Source organism: Archocentrus centrarchus, chromosome 7 (assembly GCF_007364275.1).
Source record: "Archocentrus centrarchus isolate MPI-CPG fArcCen1 chromosome 7, fArcCen1, whole genome shotgun sequence".
NCBI lineage: Eukaryota > Metazoa > Chordata > Actinopteri > Cichliformes > Cichlidae > Archocentrus > Archocentrus centrarchus.
In genome coordinates this window covers 32,571,277-32,583,687 of record NC_044352.1, presented here as the reverse complement: position 1 = coordinate 32,583,687, position 12,411 = coordinate 32,571,277, and the positions used below count along the sequence as shown (strand labels likewise).

Here is a 12,411-nt window from a genome sequence, read left to right as displayed (position 1 = left end):
CTGTAAATTCCCACTAGAACTGGAGGTCAGTGAATGCAGCAGTTAATGTTGGTACTTGTTTGTTCAGTGAGGGCGACTGCACCAGCACATACTGGAGTGGGTCAGAACTCAGGTTTATTGATTACTTCACCAAATGCTTAGAAGATTACATCACAATATTATGTATAGAACCGTAGAGCACTTTCATTTCTATGTATTTTACATTGAAAACTTTACAGTCTGCATTTTTTTTTCATTTACTGTATATATTTATATATATTTATATATTCCCTAGCTTTAGGGAAGTAGACATCCATAGTTGCAAGGGAAGGAATGCTTTTCAAAAAATATTTAAATGCACTTTAAATAATTACATACATCCTTCTTTTAAAAAAAAGGCATGGAACAAACTAAATGATCCAGGATGCAGAGATACTGGAACCTGTGGATGCGAGTTTTGGTTTTGCTCTGAGAGACTAATATGGAAGAGGGTCAACACTGAAGGGGCGTTCTAAGCATCCAGTGTAAGTTGTTACACCGTGTCATGTTAATACTTGAACAAACCGTAAGAAACAAAGACAGACAACTGCTCTGTAGTACTGTAGGTCCAACTGATGGATGAGTGGAGGGTCTCCAGAGTCCACTTTAAAGCCAGGAGGCATCGACACCAGTGTAAGGCTGACCGGGTCAACACACGCAGGAATGCACAGCAGAAGGAAGCAGCCAGTATATCAACCAACCGTCCACTGTAAACCAGCAATTATCCAAACACAGACAAAGAAAGTGAGCCAAATAAATAAGTAAAATCTCACTGATAGGCAAGAGATGACGGGACGGCTGTGTCGCACAGAGCACACGTCCCAAATGATGATCACTGATAGTGTTGTAAGAGGTGCGGATTGTTTTCTCCCGCAGCTGTGATGTTCAGCCTTTTTAAACAAACCTGCTTGATATTAACACAGACAGAAGAGATAAATAATGCTTTGGGATTTGACATTAACACAAGAAACATATTTTGATTAGATCACCTTTTTCTAACAGGCACAGGTGGCCAAAATTCATGTTTTACAAAGAGCAAATGCAAGGAAATCAAATTGAATGGGATTGTTCATTTTGCTTTCAGTGTGCAGACGTTCTTTGTTTTCTTCTGAAGTATTTAAAAAATTAAAGATGAAAGAAAAACATCAAAATCTGTGAAAGGGTTTGCAATAATACCAATAAATTATTTGTTTACAGTTCTTTTGAGATGAGCGTCAGGGGGATGATGAATGACTACAGTCAGCAGAGAGTGCTGGTCACAGTGCTGTTCATCTCCGAGATAAAGAGGAGGACAAGGGTCAGGATGAAGGTTTTTCAAGCCGCGGAGTGCAGCAGAAAACAGCAACACTTTTAATGCAGAGTCCTGACAGAAAAGCTAGACTTCATCACCCATCTGTGATCGCATCCAGTCCGAACGGAGGCATAAAGTCTCTCAGGAGTTGTGTCCACCTTCTCACCAGTGCCCACCGTTGTCTTTGCTTCCCCGTCCACCCCCTTCTTAGGTTGTGGGAATCCGGGTGGGTGCTCCCTCTGGATGAGCAGCAGCGATGTGGAAGACGGAGCCGATGCGCAGAAAAAAGCGCCTGAGGACGGCCCGCAGCTCAGGGATCAGGTCAAACTGCATCATTTCGCACAGGTGGGGGTAGTAGCAGGAAGCATGAGGCTTAAACTGGAGCAAAAAGAAGAATATTTATTTAAAGACTAAAAACTGCATGTGGAAATATTTAGAACATACACAACAAAAGGGACGGACGAGTTCACGGCAGGGCGTTAAATGAAAATATTGACAGTGATACATGTTTGTTGGGGTTTTTTTGCTGTTTTAACAGCAATTCTGTGGAATTATGAGACTGCATTGGGCAGATAAACAATATGTAGCTCTGTTTTTGCAACTTCCCCAAAAGTGGAAACAGAGCTTGCATAAGAAAATGGTGCCGGTCAGTCCACTGTAACAATACTGGTCTAATTTTTGTTGATGCAGTGGTTTGTCGGCTGGCTGCACGCTGTGCTGTTTTCTAGCAACACAGTTCTGGTTTGGGGTTAAAATGACCTGGAACGGCACCCTGAGTCACAGGCTGGCATGAATCATCTGTGAATCATGCACATTTTCTAAGTACATAATTTATATGTGAAAGCTCATAAAAATGACATAAATGCCCAAGGACTGAACAAATATTTGTTTCTACGGAAGCACAGATTTGCCTTTTTTTTGGGGTACTTTTATGTTCTTCAGTTCTCCATTTGTTCCAGGGAAACAGAAATCTTCTTAAAAATATCTAACCTATTTCAACTCTCCATCACACAATCAGACTGCACAAAACTTCATTATTTGTCAGAGTACATTCATTATTCTACAGGGATGTATCAGCTCATGCTGATCTTTGGCAGATCTATCAGTGTATCCCTAATTTTTACTCTCTGTCAGTTGACAATAGTTTAACATTTGTATTAAATTTCCAAGTATTTTTGACTTCAACCCTTCAGTAAGTTTAGATCTTGCTCTAAATTTGATCATGGTTGGACATGCCTATAAACAAAAGCTCCATAATCCTCACGTCCTGCACCCCATTAAACTCTTGACCTTCACGAGTCTGAGAGTCTTCTGGGCAGTCCGGTAACTTTGAAGAGAGCGATTTGTCTTTGTGTGCTGTTTCCACAAGTTAATTAACTTTATTGTCTATTGTCACACATACAATTTAAGTATTACATTTGTAAGTACGCTGGCTAAGCTGGACTGGTGCTGTGTCTCCATCCTTACTGCGGGAGAACACAGAGTGTGCTCGAGGGAGAGCGGGGGCGGGGCCGTGTGAGCTGGAGAGTGTGGCGCAGGTACGACTTTACTGAAGAAAGACTTTATGCAACACTACATCCAGCTATAATCACTACAATGATACTGATAAATTTCAATATTTATTCCAGCCTTAGTTCTTACTAATGTGTAGTTGGATGTGTGTGTGTGTGTGTGTGTGTGTGTGTGTGTGTGTGTGTGTGTGTGTGTGTGTGTGTGTGTGAGTTCCTGCCTTGTCATCGGGCAGCCGTAGTGTTCTGGTGAGCAGCAGCATCAGCAGGCTGTTCCAAGCCTCTCTGTGGCTCTCTGAGGTCAGACTGATAAAGTAGCCCAGAGCTTCACTACACACCCTGAGAGAGATAATACAACACAACGCACACACGATTATAACAACCACAAAGCTGTCCGTATTAGAGCTGCAACACTAAACTGATTATCATGCTGGATCCTCTTTATCATAGAGGCAGTTATTTAATGATGAGGAACATCTCACATATGTGTTGTCCTTGTAATACATGAGTCACTGGTTAGAGTGACAAACATAACAAGGTGATATGTACCCCGCTTCAGCATGCCAACATATTACACCAAATGCGCACAGAGTGCATTCATAAATTTATAATGAGGTATGAGCCATGTGTCAAAACACAGGAACAAATAGCAGTGCTGCCCTTTCTGCCAGTGACACACTTGGTGCTTATTTATCTAAGGTTTAACATTTAACTGGCAATGACACACAGGAAACACTGAAGGAGTGCACATGAGTGTTTCACTCACAGCAGCAGGCGTGTTTGGATGTCAGGCCACGAGTCCTGCAGCTGAGGATCTGAGTACATCCTGAACAAGATCCTGAGGCTGCACGCTAGACTGCTGGTCTCCTGCTTCAGCAAGTTGGGCTTAGATTTCCCTTTAAATCCTGAAAGGTCAACAGACACACATTGCTGTTAAAAGCAGTAACAGAGGCTGCTGTGTGGCGTTGTGGTTCAGCTGTGTACCATTTTACTGTAGCGTAGGGACTTTATGTTGTAGATCACAGTGTTCTCTCTACTGTCTATCAAACAAGCAAAGAAGGCAAAAATAATAACACTGCTTTTCTCTTCCCACTATTTACTGATAGCCCTCTGCGGTTAACCTTAAAGCTACAAACAAAGAAGAACATTCTGTGCTGCAGTACATACTGTATATGTGCAAAAGATAGAGAATAGTAGGGATTGCCCCTTCGTATTTACCTGCCCTCCAGAGTGCTGTCCTTTGTTCATTGTTGGAGTTGAAGTCCTTGGCAAAGGTGTGTGACTCCAGCAGGCAGTCCAGCAGCTTGAAAAGGTGTGCGGATGTCATGTGTCTGTACATACCCTGATCCGGACCCGACTCACCTCCATCAGCCTCCGACTCCTCCAGAGCATCCCGCTGGCAGGAGGAGAGTTTTAGACAACTTTAGCTGTATATGATTTTTAAAAATAAATAAAGCTGTACTATGGATAAGAAAGGCTGCTGGCCCTTCCTCGTAGGCCCCCAGCCACCTCTCACAACTAATGGTGAAACTCATTGGGAGCCATTGAGGGCTAAGCACACTCTCATGGAACTGAAGTTACTTATGCTCACTACAAATTTCTAGGAGAAAACACATTTGTCTTTGGCTGTTCCCACAGTTTAACTGCACAACCTCCCATTTAAATTGTGACGGTGAAGGCAGGGAATCCATTTTCACATTCCCACTTATTTTGGTCTCTATTCACTGTTTCAGCTCCTTTTCTTCAAATGCAAATAAAACACTGATCATGAATAAAAGCAATGTTGATATAGAGTGGGTGCTGTGCCTCCCTTTACCTGCGCAGCAGCCATATTATCAGCATCCTCCTTCTTGCTGGTTGCCGGGTAGAAGACAATGTTGTCGACGGTTTGTATTAATTCAAGCTGCACGACGCATTTAATCAGCAGGCCTGCAAACAGCCTCTGGTCTGAAACTCCTGCAGCAGAGAAAAATACAACAAAGGTGTGGAGATATGAGCAGCTGTATTCATGCTCTACATGTATGTCGAGGCTGAATATACACTAAATAAGAGTGCGTGCTCACTGGCATTGGTTCTGCCTTTCCAGGTGTCGTCACTGGACATCTGGCTGTGTCCCCTCTCAGAGAGAGCTCGGTCGTAGCTGCTCTGGGACTGAGTGTCCACATCAGCATCCTGGAAATGTGCAGGAGCAACAAAATACACCGTGAACATACACAGGGTTAGTGTGTGATACAGAGGTGTGAAGCATGTGCAGAGATGATGTTGTGCATAATCATTGCTTAGTCACTGGGTGAACTTGGTGAGGTTTTTTTTTTTTTTTTTTCCCTTTCTTACAAAGTGTTTGCCATCAACTGCTTCCTCATCCTGTCCAGCTGGTCGCCAAGTTAACAAACTGGTTGAAAAGCAAAAAGAAACAACAGATCGCAAATCAGGTGGTGTTAAACCTTATCACAATCACATCACAGCGCAAAGGCAACAGTAACTTTTACACACTAACTTTTGAATCCCCATTAACTCAGCTGTATGTTTAATAAATTAAATTCAAATGTAAATATTTGAATATCTAAATTCCATCTTTTACATTTTAGCTGAATGGAAGCACAGAGGCTCAGTACTCACGCTTGAGGGCTGGTGTTTTGGAAGATCTCCAGCATACAGGAGCATGTGATGTTCCACACCTCAGGGCTGAACTTCTCCCCGTTCAGGATCACCAGGTTCTCCAGACAGTTCGTACCGGAGCGAGCCAGCTGTTCGTTGTCTGCAAAGAAGTAGTAACAACTTCAGAACACATCTGAAGTTCCCTGAGCTGCCTGTTAAAGCCTTAAATCTCTGCATGAAGCAAAGCCTGAGGAGAAAATTCTGCTGTCCAAATTAAAATAAATATTATGAATCAAAAATAATGATTTCCCACCCTGACCCCTTACACATGTGTGCCTCTGCAATGTGTACTGCATTGAATTCAGTACTGCCAAATTCACCATGTGAATGTCACCAACAGATCACCCATGCTTGTTTTTTTCCCAGGGTTGTAGCTGCACCCAGCTCTTATCACAAGTAATCACTGTTGCCATGAAAGTCAGGTCAGTCTGAAACAGAAGTTGATGTTTGCTCTCTGCACAAGTTTGAAAACACAAACTTGCAAGTCGACTGAAATGATATCCAAAAATTGTGGCTTAGCTTGGAAACGTGCATGAGAAGAAGACTTTAAAGGCCAAATTTAAAACAAGTAAGCTTTTTTTATTTTTATGGCTGTAGTTCATGGAGCTGTTATTTGGAGTTCAGGGTGGGGTTATTGTAGGCTAAACAAACAGGTTCAACTCAATGTTACATTATTTTGATGTTCTCCCCCCTCACCCTGTGACAGCAGCAATATGCTCCAGCCCCCCCACGACTCTGAAAAAAAACATTCAAAGATGGATGGGTATTTTGATGCATAAAGAGGGGCTTTTCTTTATCAATAAAACAATCTAAAGAAAATAATGTTTTGAGAGGGCAGAGATGTTCCAACCCATTACAGTTCTTCCTACATATGAGACGTATAATCAGGAAACCAAGTGCGATCAGGTGTTACCGCTCTGCCTCGTGAGCATTAAATATTGTTTGTTCAGACAGGAGTGTACTGAGTGATGACGGTGTTAAACACTCACCTTGCCTGACACACCACTGCAGCTGTGTGAAAATGTCAGCCAGCAGGATTTCACTGAGAGGCTCATAAAACTGGGTGAACACATCGCAGATGGCGTACAGAGCGTGGTTACACGTTGTTGTCATCCACTCAGTTTTCTGCAAGCAAACAATACAGGAGTAGTTTTTGTTTTTTTAAATAACTTTTCCACTTAGATTTAATTCCTCTGTACATTAATAATTAGCATGTGAAATCACAGACAACTCTGACCTCTGTCTGCTGTTCAGGGAGCTTCATGTTGTCAAAAATGCGAAAGACAATTCGGAAGAGGTCGTGCCACCAGTGCTTCTCGAAGGTGTGGCCGTAACTCTTCATGATCTCAAACATGACTGTGAGACCTCTGTCAGGGGCAAAGGTGAACAGCAGTCTTATTATGGCGCAACAAGAACAGAACTGTCACTGTAGGGAACTGGTGGCATTATACACGGCTCAAAACAAATTAAAGGAACACTTTGAAACATTAGATTCCAATGGGGAAAAAAATCATGCTGGATATCTATACTGATATGGACTGGGTAATGTGTTAGGAATGAAAGGATGCCACAGCATTTGATGGAAATGAAAATTACCAACCTACAGAGGGCTGAATTCAAAGATACCCTGAAAAAACAAAGCAAAAAAGTGATGCAGCAGGCTAGTCCATTTTGCTAATATTTCATTGAAGCAACTCAAAATGATATTCAGTAGTTTGTGTGGCCCCCATGCTCTTGTATGCATGCCCGAAAACATGCGCCTAATGAGTCGATGGACGGTCTCCTGAGGGATCTCCTCCCAGATCTGGACCACGGCGTTACTGAGCTCCTGGACAGTCTGAGGCACAGCCTGTCAGTGTTGGATGGACTGAAACATAATGTGCCAGAGGTCTGCATTGTCCTCATGAAGTTTGATTGGTTGGCCCGAGGCACTCACACCAGTGGCCTGATAGAGGTCATTTTGTAGGGCTCTGGTAGTGCTCTTCCCAGGGTTCTAGCTAGCAGTTGATCGTCCAGTGCAGCACCTTGCTGAGGTACCGTCACACCGGGCTGAGAATTTCAGCTGTTAGCCACCAGAATGGATCGCTATCATCACAGTTGGCTAGCGGGCGTGGTCATTAGCACTAGCAAGTGGTCATTCAGAATCTGTCCTGCTGATGGGTTAAGGCCCTTCTATGGCCTTGTCCAGCTCTCCTAGAGTAACTGCCTGCCTCCTGGAATCTCACCCATGCTCTTCAGACTGTGCTGGGAGACACAGGAAACCTTCTGGCAACGTATTGATGTGCCATCCTGGAGGAGTTGGACTACCCGTGCAACCTCTGTGGCAGGGAAATTTAATTGACTTGATGCTATACTGATTCCTGATTCCTTTATTTTTTTGAGCAGTGTATAAGGTGCACAAGATACATTAAAACAGCTGATCCAACATTTTTAGCCTTTACGTAAAAAGTCTGCAGGGTGAAAAAAATACATAACTTGGTACTTTCCATTGGCATTGGAAAGTACCAAGTTGTGTAATAATGACTGGGTACTTTCCATTTAGAGTGTAAAGTTGGAGAGTCTAGAAAGTTTTTTACAATTATATGACCTCCATCTTAGCCTAATGTACAGCCAACAGTCGCATGTTGCTTCATTTTTGACCATATTACTTGAAAACAGTATGGTTATTGTTCACATGGAAGGAGTACAGTGTTCATTTCAGTTTTATTTATATGCTGCCAAATCACAACAAACAGTCGCCTCAAGGCGCTTTATATTGTAAGGTAAAGACCCTACAGTAAGTGCTGTAATTAGTCATTTTAAAGGGAGGCTCTATCAGTGATTGGTAACATGCTGGTAGGCTCAAGTTACTGAAACATGACCAGTGGAATCCAGTTATGTCTGTTTGGTTATAAAAAGCAGCACCTTCAAAATTTCCAGGTTTGTCTTCATGATTGACAATACATTACATTTTACAGCAACCCTTAAAGCCAATATTTATCACTGCTGCAAAGTCTCCTGGATTTCTGGGCTGGATTCTGCCTCGACATCTGAGTTAGCTGTGAACTACACCCTGAGCGTTGTATTTTTAGCCTATATTTGTTTACCATTTGGCAAATCTGCACTGTGAAAAGCCTTGTTTCCTTAGCAACTAACACACAGAGTATGCATTGAAACCACTGAAATATAGACAGCTTACTAGTTTACTTTTTTTTACTCAGAAACACCATGACTGGGCTGGGTGTCAAGTTAAGATGAGCATTTTATCCCCATGATTTCTGCACAGATTTATGGGCGCATTTAATAGTTAAGTATAAAATCTATGACCTGGTCCGGACATCCAGCTTGCAGCGGTTGATGATACAAGAAAGTTCAAACAGGATGGGAAACCAGCCACGAACCCACACCCGGTCACCAGGGGCAACATTCATGTCGTCACTGGTGTATTCCCTCAGAGCCTGGACAGAGACACAGCAGGACATTATGTCAGAAGGAGGAATATTTATTTTCAAGAAACATAAACCAAAAAAAAAAGAATAAAGAACCAAAACTGGCATCATCCCAGGGTAGCTGTTAGTACCTGTGGCCTATCAGAGACGTATTTAGCGCAGTGTCGGATGAGTCTGATGGCCTCCATGCTGGTGTCAGGAAAAGCTGCATTGCACACAAACTCTGACAGGCACTTCACTGCATCCTGGAAGGAGTCAATAGCAGCTGCAAAGTGCTCCTGGAAGGTGTTCACTGATGAAAGAAACAAAAGGATTAAACATAAGCACGATAAGGTGCTGATCAGTGAAGTACTACTTACAACCCACGTCACTGTCAGGTTAACATCCTGTTACCTGGTTATCACTGAGTAAGACTGAGTACTTACTGACAATATGCCCAGTGGTCTGGAAGGCCAGCTCCACTATAGTCTCGTCATGGTCGGAGGCAGCCTGATGGAACACTGAAAAGATGTTCTTCCAACCTGAACGGATGTTGGCCGCCTGGGAGTTTACCATCTGAGCCACACACCTGATCACCATGTCTCTGATAGTGGGGGATCTGAAGGGAGGGAGAGTTGTTAGCCTAGCATCAAGTAAGCAACTACTACTGCTCTTTTCTCCATAATACTGGATATAATCCATGTATGTTAACCACTATGAACCATTCTTACTCCTATAATGTTGCACCAACACTGAGAAAGTGTAGTTTCCACCTGTCCATATAACATTCTCTACCTGTTTTTCTTCATGATGTGCTCAAAAGGCCTGAGGAAGTCTTTCTGGAAACGGAAGTTAGCCAGCTCTCCTTTCTCCAAGAACTTCATGGACAGCTGCCTCAGCGAGTCCACAGCAAAGATGGCGACATCCTCATTGGGGTTACAGCCCACCTACAAGGAGACATAGAGTCATTCTTGATATCAACTATCAACTCAACTCTGGTTCATAAACACAATCATGATGGCAGTCACCACAGGAGCGGCACCCTGTGTGGTCTTCTGCTGCTGGAAGTTCAAACATCAAATTTGATGTGTTGTGTATTCAGAGATGCTCTTCTGCATACCTGGCTTGTGATGAACGGTTATTTGAGTTAATGTTACCTTCCTATAAACCTGCCCATTCTCCTCTAGCAATAAAAAAGCAATTTCACCTGGAAAACCACCCCTCACTGGATACTTTCCTCTTTGTCAACCCCAGAGATGGCTATGTGGTAAAATCCTAGTAGATCAGCAGTTTCTTAAAGACTCAAACCATTCAGTCTGGTACCAACAACACTGCCACGTTGAGAGTGACTTAAATCACTTTTCTTCCCTATTCGCTCGCTTTGAACTTCAGCAGGTCATCTTGATCATGTCTACATGCCTAAATCCACTGAGTGTGACTGACAGATATTTGCTTTAACAAGCAACTGAACAGGTGTACCTAATCAAGTGGCAGTGAGTGTAAGTCTGTAGTAACATATTTTAGTATCATTACTGATTGATGCTCCATCTTTTATAGGATTTGGCACCTTTATTTCAGTGGCACTGCATGATAAATGAAAGGCTGATTACAGGACAGTGCACGGTGTGATTAATGATACACAGGCACAAAACATGCCCTACTGTTGGACATTTAAATAAATGATAACGACAATGTCCTTGTCTACACATTCTGTGGACATGCAGAATGTGCAGACAAAAAAAGAACTGCAGTGGTAATAAATCTGCAAAATCAAGGGTTCAATACAGGACAAAAGGAGGTGCACAGAATGCTGGTAGCACCACCAAAAGATCACAGCCACCTCAAGACAAGCCTTTAGGTCCCACTTGATGTTATACATTTTTAAAATCAAACTTTGGTGGAAGCTTTGCAACACTGACCTTGTTGAAATGGTCGCCTATGACCTGCCAAATTCTGGACCACTGCAGCCTGATGCGGTTCATGTTATAGTAGGAGATTTCTACAATCTTCTGAAGGCTGAACATCCTCGGCTGGTGTGCAGAGGCCAGCTCGTCCATGGACACCGCACACAGCCACCGCACAAAGTCCACTGGAAGCAATTAAATGGCAAGGTGCTTTCAATTACTTTCCTTACTTCATACATGCAAAAACAAACCGATACTTTACTTCACAGCAAAGTATGACACACTCACCGATGGCATTTCCATCTAATCTGGTGGAACCGGTGAAGATTCTGCAAATATGAAAATAGCCTTAACATTCAATCGTTATATAAAGGACAAATAGAGTGTGTGTGTGTGTGTGTGTGTGTGTGTGTGTGTGTGTGTGTGTGTGTGTGTGTGTGTGTGTGTGTGTGTGTGTGTGTGTGTGTGTGTGTGTGTGTGTGTATATACTTTTTAAGTGATCTCTGACTCACCTGTCCACAGCTACCACCACACTTTGAGAGCTCGTCTCGCCTACTGACTCCTGGATGTGAGCCATCTGTCTCTTGTCCTGACTCCCCACCAGGTTACCTGCAACAACAAAGACATTTAACACAAGCTAACATACACAGTCGGCCAGCAGACACACAAAAGTGAGTTTTAAAGACCCAGTTTGAATGTAGAATGTGTTCTACGTAATCTCTTGCATCCTACCCAGGCCCAGGGGCATGAACTCCTCTGTGCCAGAGGGTAAGCCTTTGATGCCACCTTCCCTCTCCCGGACCACCCCTGAGATGTAGCGTGTCTTCACCCCCGTGCCGATCAACTGGGCGAGCTCCAGCTGACTGATACACCTCAAGATCTACGAAACAGACATGAAACACCATTACATTGTAGAGACAGTGCCCTTAAATAAAAATACACCATTGTAGAGTTGATAAAAAAAAGACAAACTACACACAGACATTAAATTATATGCACACTTATTAGGAAAGTGCCATGATCACCTCATGCCAGGAGTTGCCCAGGTAGTTTCCATCAGTGTGGGCCACAGTGATCAGTGTCTTAATGGTGTCAATGTTCTTCTGCTTCATCTCTGTGATGCTAGAACTGGCCGTCAGCAAGGTGAATCTGGCCAAAGCTTGAACATATGCATCTCGCTCCAACTGCAGACACAAAGTGAATACACAGTCAACAAACACTTAATTGTTTTAAAAGTAAATATAAGAAATATAATCAGAAGTGAAATTAAAGCAACTGGAGCTGCTCCCTACAAACTGTGTGCAAACATGACCAGACCTGCATACTGAAGATGCAGGCGATCCTGATGGCGCATCGAATGCCTTCCAGACACAGAGAGGCTACTTCAGGGTCATCACAGTCCTGCAGGCCCACACTGAACGCAGCCAGCAGTGGGGTCCAGGCCAGCTGGAACACACACAAAGCATTAGCAGGTGTATATGTCCTATATTAACATATCATCATACTATAGCAATTGCTAAATGTTATTACAACAGTTCTCCTTAGTTGCAATGTTAGTGCCACTGTTCCAAGACATGTTTCAATATAAATGGAAGTGTTAAAACTGCCAAGGAACATAAGAGAAG

At 43.0% G+C, this 12,411-nt stretch overlaps 1 protein-coding gene across 1 annotated transcript in view; it reads right to left on the bottom strand.

Moving 5' to 3' along the window:
- Nucleotides 1-105: 105 nt before the first annotated feature.
- arfgef2 (ADP-ribosylation factor guanine nucleotide-exchange factor 2 (brefeldin A-inhibited)) overlaps nucleotides 106-12,411 on the bottom strand; it is a 30,125-nt gene continuing 17,819 nt past the window's right edge. The window contains exons 20-39 of the mRNA XM_030733743.1: nucleotides 12,104-12,232; nucleotides 11,812-11,970; nucleotides 11,519-11,666; nucleotides 11,299-11,395; nucleotides 11,075-11,115; nucleotides 10,802-10,971; nucleotides 9,678-9,829; nucleotides 9,329-9,501; nucleotides 9,035-9,195; nucleotides 8,782-8,912; nucleotides 6,713-6,842; nucleotides 6,465-6,600; nucleotides 5,437-5,575; nucleotides 5,152-5,209; nucleotides 4,881-4,989; nucleotides 4,634-4,773; nucleotides 4,036-4,213; nucleotides 3,584-3,722; nucleotides 3,039-3,156; nucleotides 106-1,687 (exon numbers count right to left, since the gene is read on the bottom strand). Coding sequence (XP_030589603.1) covers nucleotides 1,517-1,687; nucleotides 3,039-3,156; nucleotides 3,584-3,722; nucleotides 4,036-4,213; nucleotides 4,634-4,773; nucleotides 4,881-4,989; nucleotides 5,152-5,209; nucleotides 5,437-5,575; nucleotides 6,465-6,600; nucleotides 6,713-6,842; nucleotides 8,782-8,912; nucleotides 9,035-9,195; nucleotides 9,329-9,501; nucleotides 9,678-9,829; nucleotides 10,802-10,971; nucleotides 11,075-11,115; nucleotides 11,299-11,395; nucleotides 11,519-11,666; nucleotides 11,812-11,970; nucleotides 12,104-12,232 — 2,679 coding nt within the window. The 3' untranslated portion in view covers nucleotides 106-1,516. The remainder of the gene's footprint in view (nucleotides 1,688-3,038; nucleotides 3,157-3,583; nucleotides 3,723-4,035; nucleotides 4,214-4,633; nucleotides 4,774-4,880; nucleotides 4,990-5,151; nucleotides 5,210-5,436; nucleotides 5,576-6,464; nucleotides 6,601-6,712; nucleotides 6,843-8,781; nucleotides 8,913-9,034; nucleotides 9,196-9,328; nucleotides 9,502-9,677; nucleotides 9,830-10,801; nucleotides 10,972-11,074; nucleotides 11,116-11,298; nucleotides 11,396-11,518; nucleotides 11,667-11,811; nucleotides 11,971-12,103; nucleotides 12,233-12,411) is intronic.